Source organism: Sphaeramia orbicularis, chromosome 12 (genome assembly GCF_902148855.1).
Source record: "Sphaeramia orbicularis chromosome 12, fSphaOr1.1, whole genome shotgun sequence".
NCBI classification, from domain to species: Eukaryota; Metazoa; Chordata; class Actinopteri; order Kurtiformes; family Apogonidae; genus Sphaeramia; species Sphaeramia orbicularis.
In genome coordinates, this window is record NC_043968.1 from 54,024,666 (window position 1) to 54,046,179 (window position 21,514).

Here is a 21,514-nt window from a genome sequence, read left to right on the forward strand (position 1 = left end):
CAAAATTTGGGGATATAAAATTTTTTGGTGAAAAATGTCAAATTACTGCTAGGTAATACATGGACTTGAAACAGACATCAATTTTTTAAGCTTTACGCAAACATTCAAGACATGCGGTTCTCGACAGAAACTGATATCAAGTAGGACAAAACCTTTTAGATATTATGTTCAACTATGCTGACAATAAATTTTGGAGTAAAATACTGGAAAAAAAAAAAAATTAAACAAAGAAAAAATAGATTATAATCATAAATATAGAATATAACTATAAACAGCAAGGGATTGAAGAGACAATCAATAGAACGCTAAAGTGGCAACAATAAAATGACAGATGAGTTATGGAGTGAAAATTCTGCCACTGTCCATTTCTGCAAACCACATGCATATATAATTTAAACATTTAAGAGCCAAAAAGTCAACATATCCATATATATATGTGTGTTTATCTACACCTGTTATCAAGCATTTTACCACTAACAGCTCCCAAACATCCAGTAACTGAATATGTAACAGAACTAATTTTGTGAGGAAGTTCAGGTACTCACAGCACAAAGGTTAATTCGTAAGAAGTTTGCAAAGATCTTAAAAAAATAAAGACTGAGTGTATTTAGTAATATTGAAATGCAGAAAATATAATATTAGGACATGTTCATGTGCATAAATTAAGTTTGTATTGGACTCTGTGACATGCTGGGAATAAAATAGGTCAGTTTTTAAGCTAACTCTACTAATATTAATATTTTATCTGGTCTTTTTTATCACTGTATTGTGTCTTATTGATTTATGCATATTTATGGTATTTGACTAAACTGTTTGTATCTTATAATTTAATCATGTTTTTAGATGTAAAGCACTTTGGTCTTCTTCATGTTGTTGTAAAGTGCTATATAAATAAACTTTGATTGATTGAATATTGCATACTATTGTTGCTGTAGAGGAGCACAGGAGAGTCAATGATCATAAAGCTGAAACAGCGGCAATTGAATGTTCACAGAAAATTGGACCAAAGTCGTCTGCATAGAAATCAGTGAATAGGAAGCTTTCGTGGGTATAGGTAACCAGAGAAAGTCAGGGAAGGTTAGAATCCAGGAGATGAAAAAATTCACAAGCACATTACAGATTTGCACCAATAATCGATCGATATTCGATTAGTGGACATGGTGAGTTGGGCAGTGGTATAGTGGCTAGTACTTCCAACCAAACAGCTGGAAGTTTCTGGGTTTAATGTATAGTGGAGCTGGTGTCTATGTTGAGTGTATGTGGACAGGTAAAATGCAGACACTGAATTTCCATACATAACCGTAACCTAGTCAACATCGTTTTTTAATTAATTCATTCATTCATTTATTTGTTTTTTGGACTTGTTTTTATTTGGAGTTTGGGTCGAGGAGATTTGTGTTTTACTTTGTAGAGAGATGAGACTAATGTTAAACTTTCTGCTCAGTTAATGCATCTGTGCTTTAGTTTGTGGTATAACATTATTTTACTCTATTGGACAAGAGTATTTTTATTTACTGACTAGAAGGAAAGAAAATGTTTAAAGAGTTTTGAAAACTAAATGTTATATACCTGTAAATCACCCACTCCTTGCTGGTTCAGTTTTTTTAAAATTATTTTTTACTTTGGATTGAATATTAATAAACTAGTCATAACAAATAGACTGAAACTGGTTTGATTATTCGAGTTCCAAAAGTAAAATCCTCATCCCTGTTGCATGTAAATGACTTCATGTATGTTTCTAAATTGTACCTTTACATGAAACCACAGTCTTTTCACTTTTATTGCCAAAAACTAAAACAAAACCTGTAATGACTTACACTGTATTTAGTAATATTCAAACCAGTCTTTTCCTAGCCATAGCTAAAGCACTTTCATAGCCTAAACGTAGAAATAAAAGAAAATCTGGTGGCAAAGTACAGGATTTTTAAAAATATATACCATCAACCTGAACCATTTCTGACTTAATAAGAAAATTATTTCAGAGCAGACATGACATTAATACAAGGATATGTGTCTAAAATATGTAGAAGTGTGGATAAGAAGCCTATTTTGGGTTCACAACAATTTGTATCCATGATTTGCAGAAATACATGTGAAGTTTTTTTGTTTCGTTTTGTTTTTTTCCACTTCCGTCCTGTTTCCTTTACGTTTATCTCCCGTCGTTCCTCTTCCATCACTCCTGTCTCTTGTCTCATCTCTGGGGAGGATTTGGTCCGAGTCTTTTCATCCTGCTGTAATCCTACACAGACAACCTAACTCCAACGGAATAAACACACACACAAACACACTCCACTGGAAGATGTCTGTATATTACAGGACCTTTTTTTTTTTTTTTTTTGCATAAATCACATCCAATTTGACCACAGTTTGCTTGAGAACCATGTGGGAAAAATAATATCAAAGTGCGTCTGTGGATTTTTTTGTTTGGTTGTTGTTTTTTTTGGAACTTTCTCCTCTATACCACTGAAAGGCAGATACATAAGGCATGAACGGCAAAGAGAATGTAACATAAACAGTCTGATCTACCTCCAAGCCTGTTATCCCTCTTGAGGTGGAGCTTTTCTGGCGCTCTGGCATCTGAGTGCCCCCCCTGCTGAGACCTACAATGGCAGATTGGCAACTCTAATTCCAGAGCTCTCTTTATCTGCCTGAATTAAACCCCAATTGGAGAAGGGTTATGGGAATTGCTGGCTCAGAGCGAGGTTTTTTGAATTTATTTATTTAATTTTTTCAGGAATTATGTGTGTGGGCGCAGTTTTAGTTGAGGGAAAAGAAATGTAATCAGAAGGATAGAAGCTCCAGGGGTATCAGTCAGAGGATTAAACACTGAACTAACAGAGCCAGATCAGGGCTGTTGTTAGCCCTTTATTAAGAAGGATGTGTGTTTGTTTTCAAAAGGATGCGGCCCATGCATATATGGACGTGCGGCGGGTTACAGGAAGTGCTCACGAGGCGAGCAGGATGTGCAGGAAGCGTTTAGCTCGGTGAGTCGGCAGCTTGTTTTGCTGATACGGGGACAAATAAGTTAGATGCCTTCGGTTTTAACACACAACAAAACACAACATGAATCTGCGGAGTCGGGCTGGGTGGAAAGGACGGACAATCGCTCCGCACTGCTGACAGCGAATTCAGCCATCTATCATCTTTGTTCCACTGCGTGGAAACAGAAGACCCTGGTCACTTATGAATGAGGGAATGTGATGCACAGACCACACTCCTGCTTATTACATAACAACCTCGTATCCACAGCACACATACACAGTAAAGTGGTAGTGTCAAAGTAGAGGGTACATTAGGACAAATGAGTTGTCTGAGGGGAATACATGTCTGCTGTTACAAACATACGGTTCAGAATATGTTGCCTTTTTGAGAGAAAATGTATTTATATAAAAAAAAAAAAAAAAAAAAAACAGGTAAAAAAAATGAAGGCGTAATTTAACGTATTTTCGCACATACTTGAAAAAATCCTGTATCTGTTACTGATTTACACTAAAGGCCCATTTATGCTCAACCCAAATATGCAAACTGTACAGACTTCTTGGTGTTTGGCCAATATGTTAATTCAGAGTGGTGCCCTCTGGTGGATGGATTGACAAACGCTCATTCCAACTCCATGAACATGCGTAAGTGTAAAGGCGGTGACGTTTATTCTAGTGTTGTAGTCAAGACCGCGCCATCCGAGACCAAGACGTTTCCGAGACCAGAGGGTTTTGAGACCAAGACGTTTCAAGACCAACACAAGACCAAGACCAAGGCAGGTCGAAACCGAGACAAGACCAAGACTGTACATACAATGAAAAAGGATTAGAAGAGTGAACAACATAAGAATTCTGTCTTTTAAGATTGATTTACAGTAATGGTGACAAACAGTCTCTGCACTTTTTTCAAAGAACCACAATGCAGGAAATCTTAATTCTTAGTTTATTTTTGTCTCTCCTGTTGTCTCTTGTGCAATGTGTCTGTATGTAGCCATTGCTGGGGAGCCACAGGAAACAAATCAAGCAACCAATAAGTGGTTGCTTTGAAATAGATCCCTTTCCGCTCTAATCAGCGGCTTGAGCAAATAACTTAACAGTGGTGGTCTCGACTGGTTTCGTCTTAAAATCCAGAGTCTGCAGAGTCCAAGACCGAGACAAGACCGAGTAAAAGTCCACCCGAGACCGGAGACGAGATCAAGACCTTAAAAAAAGCGGTTTTGATACCAAGACCAATCTCGAGTACTACAAGACTAGTTTATGCTGTTTGAAATGGATGTACCTATTTACATGCATGAAGTGACCATAAATGGACCTGAACACTGTCAAAGTAAGTGTGAAGGGAAGGAGAAGTATTTTTTGACATCAATGGACAAGATGCCCATTGTTACTATTGTATTGTAATTCAGGAGCTATAATATGATATGTACCTTTCCTCTTCCACCTTTTGGGCCATAGAAAATCTATCACAAGTAAATCATATATAAAAGCAGTTAAAAGGTAGTGAATAAATAATTGCTTACACATATCACATTTTATTAAAACTGCTCCTAAACATTAAACAAATTGGCCTTTACTTATAATAGGCCACATTTTAATGGTGTATAACATGGAAATGGTTACAGACATCAATATAGTTACTATTGAGCACTGATAGGAAGTCATATATGGACTTTGATTTGGGTCCATGACCTTTGACCTTGAGTGACCTAGAAGGGTCGAACTCAAGGTCACCAATGTCTAGATTTCAACAATCTTCTTCTCTGAAACAACTGGTCGGATTCATTGCAAATTTTTCATGTAGCTTCCTTGAGACAATGTCTACACACTTGGCTCACAGTTTTGAGAAATTTAGATTTTTGGATTTTTCATGAATTTTTGAAATATTACAAATATGCGTTTACTCATAATGGTCCATATTTTGATGGGTTTGAACAGGGAAATGGTTAGAGATATCAGTATAGTTACTACTGAGCACTAATAGGAAGTCATATATTGACTTTAATTTAATTAGCTGAGTGAAAGTGAAAAGCACCCACTTCTCTTGGGAGATTGATCTCCTGCATCAAGACCACAGGACTCTAACATAGCGGCAGAACCTGGTAACCTCGCACATTCAAGTTGTTTATTCTTGATAGAACGTGCCAGTGAGATACAGGGCCGTTAGTCCTATTTTATATAAATATGTATGTGACTTCAGTTTAGAGCTGCACAATATGTCATTTGAGCATTGTCATTGCGATGTACGTGTGTGCAATGGACTCATCGCAGCTGCTGCAATATAGGAGGCAAATGAACTCAACCTGTTCTCATTTAATTACAACCTGGGTACCTGACACACAATGCGCACAGCGATCCACCAATCACAATCATTCTTAATCAGTTTACCGAAGCAGACCACGCCCCTGCACATGGAGTGAGTTGCTGGTAACGACATTGAAAAATGAGCAACGAACAAGAGAAAATCACCAAAAACGAACACTTGGTGCCAAAAAGAAAAGCAACGTCAGTTATCTGGAATTATTTCAGCTACAAGAAGGATGATACTAAAACACGTGTTCTGTGTCGACAGTGCCTTACACCTGTTGTCACAACGAGAGGAAACACAACTAATTTGAATATTTACATCGGCACCACACAGCTATTATATCTTCGCGAGTATTTTTTCACATTGCAATATATATCGCAGGGTTAAAAAAAAATCACAATGTCAGTTTTTTCCAATATCGTGCAGCCCTACTTCAGTTACACTCAGTTTTGGATTTTTTTCCCTGTATGAATAAAATGTCTAAGTTTCTAGAAGAACAAAGGAAGACAAGGACTAGAGGAACAAGACAGATAATCGTAAATGAAAAGTAAGTAAGAGTGAAAGACGGTGCTGAAAGATGGTAGAGGGACTTATCAGTGCATATACAGGCCTTTCAGCAGATGCTCAGTGACATAGTACAGTGCCCTCCTTCTCTGCTCGCCCTGCTGTCCCGTCCCATATCTCGTGTGTTGACAACTAAAGACATGGAGGGCTTCCCTTTGAAGGTAATATGCAGGACTGCTGTCGGAGTCGGAGAAAGACTGAAGCAGCATCTTATATCCGCACACGCGACCTCATGCTTGTCACCATCTCGGACTTTAATCACACTGCGGATTTCTCCTCAGCCATCGCACAAGGTCGTGTTTTAATTCCCCAGCGGTCGCCAACCCCACTCTCCGGCCACATACATTATAGATACGCTGTACGTCCTGTCCTCAAATCCCCAGGGGGAAGCCAGGGACGGACCAAGTACAGCAGCGGGTAATGGACCCACTTTATACACAGACCAGTGTTGGATTTAATTGTGTTTCTGCTGAATTGTTCATTTTCCTGGACTGCGCTCAAATATAACAACTGCTTTCACACTCTAGCAGATGTGTTTAATTTTCACTGCCAACAATTCAGGTCTGCAGGAAAGAAAAAAACTCACAAATTAGCTCCGGTGTGAACAGATTGTCCAAATGTGTATGTGAAAAACAAAAATATACAAGTTTTGAGTATATTTGTCTTGCTCTGCCCTTTTAGTCATTTCAATTTTATATGGTCTTGTAAAACAGTAGTTAGTAGTTATTTCATGAGAAATTAGAGCATTTAACCTTCATTCTGCAACAATATTAAGTATGTAATTACGTCCAACTGAATAAATTACACTAAGAATTACCCATCACAGCAAAATAACAACACAGTACTAGATATGTCATATGTCATCCAAAAATCTGGTTTTTATTTAAGAAAAATTAACGTAAATGCATTTTCATTCAGTTTTTCAAATCGCAATGAGTTGTTAAAAGCATATATTCCATTATTTGCCTCTAGTTTTACATAAAATTGAGTCATTTCAAGTAAAGATCATTTCTCTAAAACCAACTCCAGCATAAAACAAATTGAAATAAACCAGATCACGGGAAATGCACAAGAGAAAATCTATCCGCTGCATCCATGTGTGTCCATCTCGTCCGAAAAGCCTGACAGAGTGTGTGATACTGTAAATTAGAGCCCATGGTGAACATGAGCTCTGTAAATATTTCCATCTGTTAAATCTGCATCAGTGGAATGTGGTGTGTTTAAGCACCCAAGTTGGTAAGATTAAGTAACACACAAGAAGTGTTGACATTGTGTGTTTGTGCAAACCACTGTGTTTTATAGCAACACTTCTGGATACAAATTTATATTGTAAAGATTTAAGTTAACTGACCATTCTGCTTTTCAAACATCAGGTTCATGTGGTTATGTTTAGGTCTTGACAGTTCTTAATTCAGGTTATGAGACAATATCTGAGCCTGGATGTGATGAAAAATGACTCATTCAGATTCAAATTCAAAAAACTTTATTTATCCCATACGGGCAATTCATTTGCAGCTTACCACAGACATCAACCCACATCTAGAGTGCAATGTGACAAACATAAATCAATAAACCAGTGTGCAAATACAAGATCATTGAAAGCAACAACGAATAAATGCATTTAAATATTCAGTAATAAATAATCAATAAATACCAATGCAGACTAAAAGACCGTACTCGTTCTGCTAACATAAAAAAAGAAAAAATCTCATATGAAATGACTAAAATGGCTGCTGTCAGAGTTAAAAGCGTGATACCCGAAGGAATAAAAGATTTTGAATATCTGTTAGTCCTCCTCTGCGGTGCATGGTAACGCCGGCCTGAAGGCATCAAAACTCATGTTTATTGCGTTATCTTTAAACCGAACCACAAACCTTTAAATTAAACACTTTTGCTGTCTAAATCTAAAAAAGCATCCTAAGATGTGACTAAGAGCACTTATAAAGCATTTGTTTTATTTGAAGTGGTTCTATGTAGTGCTGATATTAAGAACTCACAGGTAGGGGGAAGTCATGTACCAGGACACACTTATGGTGACTAAAACACCAATGAATCAACGCTATGTATCTACAGACCGTATCACTCAACTGAATAAAGTATAAAGCGCATTGTTTCCACACATCTGTATTATGGTCTCATCAAGTTATTTTTTCTTCAGATCAAAACCCGTAGCTGCTTATTTCAATCGTCGGTCAAAATAACACTGTGTTTTATAATCTTCACCTGCTGCATCAGCTGATAGTTTACATTATAGCTCTGTTAGCTTAGCTCTGTTTTTAGACTGAAAACATCCACCGTAAAACCACTAATCACCTCTGTTTTTTGTACAGTTTGTGTTGTCAGTAATTTAACTAAAGATCTATTTGAATCAAGCAAAGTCAGAACTATCATAATTTAGTCTGAACCATGGATCAACAAACAGCAATTTGAGAAAGATAATAACATCATATAATAACTTTACACCTTCATAAGCCTCATAATCAAACCCACCCGTGTGGAAGAAACGCTGACATTTCACCATCAAACTCCATTCTACAACAGCAGCTCTTCTAGCTTTTATCACTGACGCTTTCACTGACTCTAAAAGTTGTTTCTTAATGATTCTCATCCTATCTGGTCACTTTCTGTCGCTTTGATTAAATGCCCCGTGGCGTTAGCTTTCCTCACCACTGGGGATTAGATTAGATTAGATTAGATTAGATTAGATTAGATTAGATTAGATTAGATTAGATTAGATTAGATAGAGCTTTACTGATCCTTTGGGCAGGACAGGAAATTGAGGAGTGGCAGAGTGACTCACTACTCCCTCTAGTGGTCATATAAATCCTCATCCTGTTGCTGGAAATAAATTCAGTCCATATCTGTATAATACAATAAATACATTGACATCTTTGGCAGAACTTCACAGCTCTTTATTCTTTACACTCTGGTAATAATTATGGTATTTATAAATAATTGAATGTAGAAACACAACATATAACCCCTTTAAATCAAACCAAAATGAAAAAAGTAAAACATAACCTTCCTTCTGTCTTTTCCTTATCGTGATCATCCTCTAATCATGATAATCATCATCTTTTTCTTCTTTTCTGAACAGACTCTTCAGGCCAGGTGTCCTCACCCTTGGGTTCACCCACGTCCCACCGAGGAATGCACCCGTCCCTGCTCAGCCCGACCTCCATGGGGCCCACGGGCTCCCTTCACTCTCCCATCAGCACGCTGAGCTCGCCCATGAACGGCTTGGCGTCGCCCTTCTCCGTCATCAGCTCGCCCATGGGCCCCCACTCCATGACCTCGCCCGGCATGGGTTACGGACCCAGCGTTAGCCCCCAGGTGAGCCCCAGGCAGACTGACTGCACTCACATGGAAAGCTGTAGTACATACCACAGGGTCTTTACATGTCCATCCATACAAGACTGATATTGCAGAACACAAATACTGAATAAAATAAATTCAAATCAAACAGAAATTTTGTAGTTGTTATTGTTCAGCAGTAATACTAACATCCAGTCCATTGATTAAATACAACAGGGGTGTCAAACTCACGTTAGTTCAGGGGCCACATTCAGCTAAATTTGATCTGAAGTGGGCCGAGCCAGTAAAGTAATATAACATATACAACAATATAACATAATAATATGTAAATAATGTCAACTCCAAACTTTTCTCTATGTTTTAAAGTGAAAAAAGTAAATTTACATTATGAAAAGATTACATCTGCAAACTATCCTTTCAAAAGATGTGAATAACATGAACAAAGTGAAAAAATAAGTGTAATTTTAACAATTTTCTGCCTCAGTTTATCATTTACATATGTTCATTATAACATACAGATCACAGTGGATCTACAAATAAACAAAACATTTAATAACAGAATAAAATTGTACTTACTTCTCTTAAGACATTTCAGGTTGTTCATATTTTTTGCGAAATTATACTTTGTTTTAGTGTAAATACATGAAAATATTTACATTTACCAACAGAAAAATGTGGTGTTGTCATTATTTATGTTATTATGATAGTATTTTACTGGTTTGACCCACTTGAGATTGAATTGGTCTGAATGTGGAACCTGAAGTAAAAGGATTGTTCATATTTTAGTGTAATTTTTGCATTTCACAAATTCATCCCAAGGGCCGGACTGGACCCTTTGGCGGGCCGAATTTGGCCCCCGGGCCACATGTTTGACACCTGTGAAATACAACAAAACAACAACAAACATGTAGAGTTCTCATGTAGAAATATATAAAACTTTCAGTTGGAGTTGCAGGTCTGACTGTAAGAATGAGCGTTTGTTTCTGTTGCTTGTTGGCTTGTGGTTATTTGCGGTGAGAACCCAAAAGTGAAGGTGTTTTCAGATGCAATGGATTCTGTTTTCTTCAACCACAGTTTGTTACACAGACGTTTCTGTTGAGTAACTGTCACACTGCAATAGACCATGAACTCCATTTTCAGCTGGGTTTTCTGCTAAAGATTGATGGATACAAACTGACAGATAGAAAGAAAACAAAACAAATAAAGCATGTTTTTTTGTAGCTGTGATGCAAATTTTAGCTGGATTTACAGGAAATCTGAAAAAGTAAATGCAAATTTATGCATGTTTCCATCTACTGGTGTTAAGAACTGTTAAAGGTTTGTTAGATGCAATATTCCAAACAAAATCATGCCGCCGGAGCTGTTTCTTGAGCAGATTATTAGTGTAATATTATACAAAACCTTTAGCTTTTGCCTCCTGAACCAATATGAACGTCTGGTCTGTATCATGTAATTGTGTTCCAGACTCTCACATGGTTTGTTGAAGCTTCTGTTTAACATTTGTTTCTGCAGCTCTTCATAGATGACGGCTTTTTGTTGCTTTTTTTGTCTGTTATTGCCGTTTCTTGTATTAATTCGATGAGCTGTAGAGTATCATTACTAATCCTCAGATACAGACAAACATAATTATTCATTAAAGCTGTTTCCATTGCACCTATTTACATGTACCCTTTAGTGACATGCCAGTTTTTCAAGTGTTTTTGGCAGTATATATATAATTTTTTTTGTCTGTGTTTACAGTATTTTTAAATGCAAATGAAAACAGTTGGATTGAAGTGGACCTAATGGCAGATCATCAGGGATCAGTACAAAATCTGGGAATAATCATTCTGAAAAGGTGGTCTTAGAGAAAGTACATATGATACAAATGCAATCTTGATATGTGAACCCCCTGTGGCTAAAGGCCTTTAGCAAAAAAAAAAAAAAAAAAAAGGCATTGCTGTTTGTTTTTTTTTGTTTTGTTTTTTTTAACACAATACATTGGTGTAAATCAAGCTGAATTTCAATGATCTGACCATAAAATCACACATCCACAGTTAGTTAGTTTTAATTCTGGAGTCGTTTCTTCAACATTTTTATGGAATTACATTTCTTTCCATATCCATGCACAAACACATCCTTAAAAGTTGTACATGCTTACATTTTACTGGACTGCCTTAGCATCGTTTCGATAAGCTAATGCAGTGTCACCACATTTATTCAGGTGATTTTTGCACATGTAACGTTGCTGAACCTAGACCTGACCAACTGAATCAACCCCAGATCATTGCATTGCCCCCACATTCTTGTACTGTAGGCACTAGGCATGATGGGTAATCATTTCATCCACCTGTCTTCTCACCCTGATGCACCCTTCACTCTGAAATGGGATAAATCTGGACCCATCAGACCACATGACCTTTTTTCCATCAAAATACAGTTCAGTCTTTATGCTCTATACAAACTGATGGTGTGTGGAGAGGGTTAAGAATTGAGAAGCTCCTCACTGCATCAGTTAGGGTTAAACATATTAATAACTGCAGTGATTATCCAGTGGAAGGGTGTTTTTTTGCAGAGTTAAATCCAGATGTGGACTTTTTTTTATTTAAAGGATCCACTTTCCACGGACTAGGCTACACTATAAGCAGGTGCATAAGGTTGACTTTAGGATTCTACATGTTCAACCCTTCACCTTAGCACCAGTCCTGATCCTGACCACCTTAACCCTTTATCGGGCAAGTGACTATTTTTGGTAATGTCTGTATACATTACAAGACAGTGACAGCAACAGTTACAGCTAGGACAGTGAGGCAACAATCTCAGGTCAAATGTGGTCTGCAAGGTCCACCTCTGCATGACCAGTGAGTGTAACTGCTTTGTTAGGTACCATGTAGTAATGGTAGTAATCAGTGTTGTATAAAGTACTGGAAAGTCCCACTTGAGTTGAAGTACTTAAGTATATATCAAGTAATCTACAATTAAATGTCCTCAAGTAGTGAAAGCAAAAGTACAAGTAAATGTTAATAACCAAACGCAGTCAGAATTTGGAATATTACGCTGCTGTTCACATCAACAGGTTGAGTGTAGACCGTTGTTTGCATTTGCGCATTATGCGATTAGGCCCAAATCAGCTTCCTGATTTTTTGGTGCAGTCACCGGTAATCTCAGTGGTGAAAACATCAAATTTCCCTTAATTTATTTTTTGTAACACCTAACAATACTGTGCATTAAAAATGTATCGAAATAAAAGTATGCAACTGAGTTACGTGCAAGTGAGATAATCCATCCACCTCACAGGTGTGGCATATGAAGATGCTGATTAGACAGCATGATTATTGCACAGGTGTGCCTTGGGCTGGCCACAATAAAAGGCCACTCTAAAATGTGCAGTTTTATCACACAGCACAAATGCTACAGATGGCACAAGTTTTGAAGGAGCATGCAATTAGCATGCTGACGGCAGGAATGTCCACCAGAGCTGTTGCCCGTGAACTGAATGTTTATTTCTCTACCATAAGCCGTCTCCAAAGGCGTTTCAGAGGATTTGGCAGTACATCCAACTGGCCTCACAACCACAGACCACCTGTAACCACCCCAGCCCAGGACCTCCACATCCAGTATCTTCACCTCCAAGATTGTCTGAAACCAGCCACCTGGACAGCTGCTGCAACAATCGGTTTGCATAACCAAAGAACTTCTGCACAAAGTGTCGGAAACCAGGGAAGCTCATCTGCATGCTCGTCATCCTCATCAGGGTCTTGACCTGACTGCAGTTCATCATCATAACCGAGTTGAGTGGGCAAATGCTCACATTCGATGGCGTCTGGCACTTTGGAGAGGTGTTCTCTACATGGATGAATCCCGGTTGTCACTGTACAGGACAGATGGCAGAGACTGTGTATGCCATCGTGTGGGTGAGCAGTTTGATGATGTTAGCGTTGTGAATAGAGTGGCCCGTGGTGGTGGTGGGGTTACGGTATGGGCAGACGTATGTTATGGACAACGAACACAGATGTATTTTATTGATGACATTTGGAATGCACAGAGATACCATGACCAGATCATGAGGCCCATTGTTGTGCCGTTCATCCTCGACCATCACCTCATGTTGAAGGATCTGGACACAATTCCTGGAAGCTGTAAACATCCCAGTTCTTGCATGGCCAGCATACTCACCGGACATGTCACCCATTGAGCATGTTTATGATGCTCTGGATCAGCATATACGACAGCTTGTTCCTGTTCCTGCCAATATCCAGCAACTTTGAACAGCCATTGAAGAGGAATGGACCAACACTCCAACACAGGCCACAATAAACAACCTGATGAGCTCTATGCAAAGGAGATGTGTTGCACTGAGGCAAATGGTTGTCACACCAGATACTGACTGGTTTTCTGACCCCCCGCACCCTCCAATACAGTAAAACTGCACATTTTAGAGTGGCCTTTTATTGTGGCCAGCCTAAGGCACACCTGTGCAATAATCATACTGTCTAATCAGCATCTTGATATGCTACACCTGTGACATGGATGAATTATCTTGGCAAAGACGTGCTCCCTAACACAGATTTAGACAGATTTGTGAACAACATTTGAGAGAAATAGACCTTTTGTGAACGTAGAAAAAGTCTTAGATCTTTGAGTTCAGCTCTTGAAAAATGGGAGGCACAGCAAGGCAAGTTTATTTGTATAGCACATTTCAGCAACAAGGCAGTTCAAGGTGCTTCACACAGGACATTGAAATACAATGACAAGGGAAAAAGAAACACATTTAAAACATTACAAAAGAAACATGTCAAAGGTGATTAAAAACAGCAAGTAAGAAAACAACACATAAAATCCAAAAATATAAAAACACACACATATTAAAGTAAGAGTTGCAGTGCAGAGTTTCGAAAGAGAATATAAAATTTAAAAAGTAAAAAGCCTTTTAGTCAAATGCAGCAGTGAACAGGTGAGTCTTTAACCTTGACTTAAAAGAACTCAGACTCTCAGCAGACCTGATATTTTCTGGTAGTTTGTTCCAGATATATGGAGCATAGAAACTGAACACTGATTCTCCATGTTTAGTTTTGGAACAGAGAGCAGACCTGCACCAGATGACCTGAGTGGTCTGGATGGTTCATACTGGACTAGAAGGTGTCTGATGTATAACCAAACCATTCAGTGCAAAAACAAGTGTTGCATTTATATTTTTGTTCAGTGTACATGTTCCTTTCACCTTACATGTGTTTTTTTGTATTTTTTATAGTAATTTTTTGGATTTTTTTTTTTTTTTTTCGCCATTTTTGGATAAGGAACCAAATGTGGTTACTTCATTGACCTTGATTTTGTGCATAACAATAAAAATTTTTGCAAAATTTCCCAAAAGTAATGGAGTCTTGTTAGGTCCCCCAATTTTGAATTTCAGACTATTTCTATGAGTGCCCTATAAAGGGTTAAATCAACTGGCTGTTGAGCAGATGTCACATTAAACCTTTATACTATTCTGCTCTGGGACAGAAAAAGTAAACCAAAAACGAACCAAATGGAAGTTGGACTACCTTTATTCACATGTCTTACAAGAGCAAATTATAGTCACTTACTGGTGCATGTTGAGCACATCCCTCATCATTTCCCTAAGCCAGGCCCCGACAGATTGAGGCCCCTGTCTTTGACCCCATGCCATACTTAAGCAAGTCCTATTCAGGGGGGATCCCACAGTACATCAGCTCTGCCACTCATTCTAACATATCTGAGGCGTATTTGTCACTCTCAGCAGCTACACATTTCCCTTTCTTCTACATCCCTTCTTTCTATAACCATCCCCTTTTCCCTTTTTGTTGTCTTTTTTTCCACACAATCTCTTCTTCTCCTCTCCTCACGTCTCATCTGGGTCGTTTTTGTTCCATCAATAAGCCTCAGTTTCTTTGCTTTATATAAAAAAAAAGCACACAATTAAGACATCAAAGCTTGCACTGGCCCAGTTTTCGTCTGGAGCCGTATCTGAAATTGAAATTGTTTCCCCCTCTAAAATGCAGTTGCTGCCCCTTTTTGTGTTTGCTAATAATTGCGTTACACTATGTCTGCGATGCGATGCTATTTGGGATGGACTCTCTTCACTATTGTTGGGCTTATCGCCGCCTTCTTTAATGAAAGTGTCCCATATGTAATGGAGTTAAGAGTGGATTAGGGCCACTTTCAGAAATCGGAGAGTCTTTTATTACTAGAAAGCCCCCCCTCCCCCTCCCTCCTCCTCCTCCTTTTTTGACTTTCCTTCTAATTCTTCTACACTTTTAATTCCAACACTTCTATCTGTGCTGTTTCTGTCCCAGGGGTGTGTACATTGTACTCAGGTTGGATACATTGATAGCAAAAAAAAAACAAAAAATTCAGCCTATCGCTCTTATTTCAGTAGTCATGTTAGAACTTTTAGATTATATAGATGTGTATGCATGGGGTATTGAAAAGGTAGCATTGTGCAAATGACACCTGAGCTCACATTTGAGAGCATTTATTTAATTCATTTTTATTTGTCATTGAATAAATAGAAAAGTGGTTCCTGCTGCCTGCTGTGCTTCTTTCAGCTCCATGGAAAGCGTCAGAGTGAAAGGTGTTGTCTATTTCTGTAATGGCATTAACACACTTTATTGCTGATAGAAAATCTGTTCATTAAAAAAAAAGTGAGAAGGAAAATGGGGCTCTTTTAGAGAGGTTGTATCTGTCACTTCTGACCTGAAAGAACAGCTTGATTTTCATTTCTTTAATTTATGTTTCTGAAAATGAAGTTAGAAAGGGCATATTTTTATAAAGTGCTTTATTTTATTATTATTATTATTATTATTATTATTATTATTATTATTATTATTATTATTATTATTATTATTATTTGTAGTAGTAGTAGTAGTCGTAGGAAACATATAAAACAAACTTTTACTCATGATGAGAAAGTGACAGACAAACAGAAATGCATTGTTGATGTTTTAGTTTATAGAATGTAGGTTGTAATTATTTTTACCCCCCGGCCAGAAACGGGGGCTTGTAATTGTTTTGTCGTCTGTCTGTCCATCCATTCAATGACATAATTGCATTATCTGAAGAATGCATTGACATATATGCACCAAATTTCTGCTGTGGATGCAACTTGGCATGGAGCAGAAGCCTATTAAAAATAGGTCACTTTGATCTACTTTTTCAAGGTTAAACAGCCTTGTGCATTTATATTATCTGAGTACTTTCAAATATAAATATGTATGTAATGCATTTTATACAAAGACAATCTGATCTAAATTATAGGGCAGTAACTTTCAACAGAATCTTACGTTATATTTGGCCGAGGGCGATTAAAAGTATGCAGCATATTATGTTTGCTTCTCTGCTTCACTGTTAACTATTTCTGAAGTCGTCATATTGTTTCCACACATCTAGTCGCTACAACAATTCTAGTTGTTATTCTCCCACTTTACATGTGATAATAAAGAGCAGAGAATGTGGATGAGGCTGAGAAGTAAAGTTACAAGTCTCGATTGAAGGAGAAACGATAACATTAGTGTGTTATTTATGTTATATTGTTTCCCACTGTATGTGTCAAACCAAATCTTTATGGATTGTTCTGATATAAAATAAGGCTCTTATGGGGTGTTTCACATCTTCACTCTTCATCTTTGGTTTGTCAGCTTTTATTTGTTCAGTCCAGTCCAGAGGAAGGTAAATAAAGTTAGGATTTATACCAATACACAGCTGAGCATGAAGTGAAGTGAGCCACTGCTGTAAACATTTTCAATACTTTTAAGATTTTAAAATTGCAGGTAAAAACTGATGATGGAAAAATGCACGAACCACTGTATTTTAGTGAAATTAATTTAACCTCTTCTAAACTAGAATGAAGCCTCATTAAACAGAAAAGTCAGACTTAACAGCTGGATAAACTTGGCTGAACTGTAACATTTGTAAATAAATTAACCCAAAAGACCCAAACATCCACCGTCAACCAAAAACATCCACTGATATAAACTGTTTAATACCTGTTGATCCACTAATTATATCAATACATGTAAATAATGGTGTTTGTCATCTTTTCATGGTCATCAGATATGACCCATTTGGACATTCAGAGACTCCGTAATTACAATGGAAACACCAACATCTATTCCAATATTCATTCACCAGTAAAACCCATGGAGTTGGATAAATGGCAGTGGATGGAAACACTTGGTTTATTATCAGTTATGGGTGTTTTTGCTGAAAAGTCACTTTTTCTTTAGTTTTCTCTGTTTTTGAGATAATAACCCTCAACTTTAATCTGAGCTTTTATGAACATCCACATGATCAGTAAATAAAGTATAGGAAAAATACATGATTTACACTGAAAAATGCAAAATACAGAGGATAGTATCATAACAAATAGTGACAAATCCCTTAAGAATGGTTAAATAAAGAGAAAAATGCATTTGGGAACTGCCACAAAAGTAAGACTGGGTCTTTATGGGTAAAAAAAACCAAAAACATACGTATGTGTATAAAAATACACATGCATATAAAAACAGAAAGTAGGAGTAGGCATCTGGTTTGGTTTCATCTCCTCCCAGTGGTTACAGTATGTGTGTGGGATGGGTCATAACTGTTTTATTGTTTTCAGTGTAACAGAAACACTTGGCATCGTGTATGTTTGCTTGTGTTGCACAGTCGCTACTGTCGCAGAGTTCATGCTTTTTAGTCATCGAGTGTGCATCTGGAGAGGCCACTGACCTCGCTGTATTTGTGTGCACACTGTGTTTAAGATGCTACATTTCGCATCAGAAAACAGCTTAAAAAGTTGGCACTCAGGAGCTGAAAGTAGAACTTGAAAATTGAACTTAACAGCAGTGAAGTGAAGGGTGGGGAGTGGATCATCTCATTTATCGTCAGGCCTCCCCACCCGTTTCAGAATGCCAATGTTATGTTGTAGATGCAGACAGATGGACAGCAGCACTCAAACTCAGATCATGAGAATGTGAGGCCCTTGATTTACCTTTACATCGATATGTATTGATCCTTAATGCGCTCTGAGCGCTCAGAGAAACGATGGAGTAGTAAATATTAAACACAGCACTCTAGGCCTGGGTCATATGGGTGCAACAGGTGTCAAATATTAATGTCTTATAAGTTTAAAGACAGAGTTTTGGTGCCTGAAAGTTTGAGAAACCAGGTGATTTGTGATCTTTAATTCATAGAAGATATAAAAAGGCGAAAACAAAATGAAAGATGTAAGAAGGTAAAAAGAACATGAGGCATAACGAGAAAAAATAAAACAATAAAAGTAATCAGAGAAAAATGAGACAAAAACTGTACAAAAGACAAGGAACAAAAACAACACACAAAATATAACGAGACAAAAAACAATTTGACAAAAACAACACAAAAGACATAATGAGACGAAAATAATGCAAAAAAAGGTAATTAGATAAACACAATGTAAAAGACATTAGATGAAGAAAACAAAAGGAGGAAACATAAGACCAAAAAAGCCACAAAAAAGTAAGAAGAAAATAATGCATGTAACGACAAGAAAAAAGGAAAAAATGTAATGAGACAACGACAACAGACAAGACAAAAAAACCCACAAATTATCACAAAAAATGGAGCAAGACAAAATCAAAGATGTAATGAGGCAAAAATGTTGTAAAAGCAATAACAGACCAAAAACAACACAAAATATTTACATTTAGCATGAAATAAAAACATAACTGTGATTTAGTGCTTATTTTGTTCATTTTAATTTTTATTGAGTGTTCTTTTTGGAGCTTAGTTATACAACGAGATAAAAATGACATAAAAGATTATTTGTAGCGTTCCTCTTTATGGCGATTTCACCAATACAGACACAGACCACCGGATAAAGTTAGAATGATCAAATCCTTATTTGACAATCATGTGGTACATTAAGAAGAACAACAGAACACTGAAACATTTTGTAAGTGCTTTACATAAGAAAACTAATGACAAAACACATGTAATGATGTTGTGGTCATTATGATTTTATCTTCCAGATCTACTGTGTTATTTAACCCTTAGATGCACCAGTGTATGCCCCCTATACTCTTCCATAAATTGATAAAAAAAAAATTACCCGTGTTAAAATTAATGTGTTTTTATACCACTTTTTTCATTTTATGTGAAAAATAGTCATTTGTATTATATTTTGGGCCACAAAAGAATATTTCATATTTGAAATATATATATATATATATATATATATATATATTTTTTTTTTTTTTTTTTTTTTTCTTTTTTTTTTTTTTAACATTTTTAACAATGTTTTTTTTTTTTGACATGTTAAGTATAAATAGTATATAATATATTGTATATAACAGCAATAGAACAATGTCGGCATCTATTTTGTAAGTGAGTGAGTGAGTGGTTTGGTTTTGCTGTAAAATGAATGAACATAGAATGAATCAAAGGTTAATGTGAAATTCCACTGAAAATGAATGCTGGTCATTTTGACCCACCTATGGAAGCTTGGGCTAGTAATACAAATATTACATAATACAAAATAATAATAATACAAAAGCTACAATTTTATAAAATCCATAAAAGGTAAGTAGAAAATTTAAATGGCAAGATGTCATTAACATGTTTTTTGAGGAATACCTGGAATATGAAATAATAAAAACTATTCATTACAAAGATATTGCTAGAAAACAACCTCACCGGGTCATTTTTGACTCACTAATGCATCTAAGGGTTAAATAACTTAAACTATTGTGTTTTTGGCCTTACCGCCCCTGACCACTGTTACTGTTGTTTAGTGTTTAAGCTGTTAAGGCGTAAGTGAGATGGACGATGTTTCAGACGGTTGCTCGCCAAGGGTGGAGGGCGGCGGTTTGATGTGGAGCTCAGAGGTTAATGGCGGTGGCAGGGCCCTGTGGTTGTGAGGCGCGGCGAGACGTGATTTGAGTCAGACGGCGTATGCCACTTGTTCTTAACACTCGGCTGACTTGCTGTTTTCAGAAGCAGTTGACTGGAACGGGGTCAGCCTCCTCCCTAGTTAACCAGCCAGAGCCCAGCGCAGACCCCTGCCTATGTAAACCACAGCGCACACACCTTTACACCACACACACACACACACACGCACACACACACACACGGACACACATCTGAAGGCTTTATCTGGTACTCATGTTCCCATACAGAACAACCAATATCAGATGAATCACTACACGATGGATTTAATTATTAAATATAGCTGCTAGCAGTGATGAGGTGGATAAACAGTCGCCACGGCAACCCAGTCTAATCACATTAAAACTGTGGCTGTGAGAAGTGATAGTAAGTTTGATGGCGATAAACTAAAGAGTGGGTTTAACTGAGACATATGCTCATGTTAACTTTGGATCACTGACTTAAGCCCTATTCACAGGAGACATGTGGACGCCTGGTAGTTTGGAAGTAAAGCCTCACGTCTGGGTTTAGTGTAGATTTTATTGACATTATTCCTGGGTTTTGATGTCAGGGGCAGGTTCTCTGCTTACAGATAAGACAGAAAGGTGTTCTATAATGTAAATGATCATCTCCTCGTGTTTTCAGATGCTCTTTCAGTGAACAAACCTGCTATATCATGATACCACTCTCTTGGATTCCACCTAAAACACTTTTAAAACATTGATTTATCATCATCAGCAGACCCATCATAAGCCTCGACCAAGAAATAAGTATACTCTCTTGAGACCCGGTAATGCATTTTTGTCACAAGAGCTTTACTTAAAAAAAAAAAAAAAAAGACCACTGCAACAGACATTCCATTAAAAATGAATGAATAAATGAATAAAAAATGTATCTGAAACAAACTGCTACATTATGCTGTTTCCAATCAAAACTCAAATCAAACCAATCAATATTTTTTTACGGTTCAGGCAACTCTGGCCAGAGGGGTATTGTAATTATTTTGTCATCTGTCTGTCTGTCCATTCTGGCTGGGAGGTATTAAAAGTGAGCAGCACGTTATGTTACTTTCCTGGGTCTCAGCAGTATAATGAACTGGCAAAGGAAACAAAAATATCCAAATATATGTGGATTCATATTAGCACAGGACCTCTGTGTTTACTGAAATAAGGTACTTGATTTTTTATTTTATTTATTTATTTTACTTTTATTTAACCTGGAATTCCCTTTGAGATTAGGAATCTCTTTTGCAAGGGAGACCTGGTCAAGGCAGCAACCATACAAAGTCCAAAAAATATAAAACACATACATGATACACAATGAACAATAAAACACAATAACAACTATTCAACCATAATGGCATCAAGAAAAACAGTGACATTCCTCCTTCACTGCATTCTCCATAATACTTTTATAATCATTAATAGAAATGAATGTATGTAGTTTTACTTTTTTTGAAGATTATTCCACG

General features: G+C 37.1%; 1 protein-coding gene across 5 annotated transcripts in view; it reads left to right on the forward strand.

Annotated features, from left to right (window-relative positions):
- Positions 1-21,514, forward strand: part of rxraa (retinoid X receptor, alpha a) — a 196,295-nt gene that overhangs the window by 90,150 nt on the left and 84,631 nt on the right. For all 5 annotated transcript variants that reach the window (XM_030149305.1, XM_030149307.1, XM_030149306.1 and 2 more), the window contains one exon: positions 8,945-9,180. In XM_030149305.1, the coding sequence (XP_030005165.1) occupies positions 8,945-9,180 (236 nt within the window). The remainder of the gene's footprint in view (positions 1-8,944; positions 9,181-21,514) is intronic.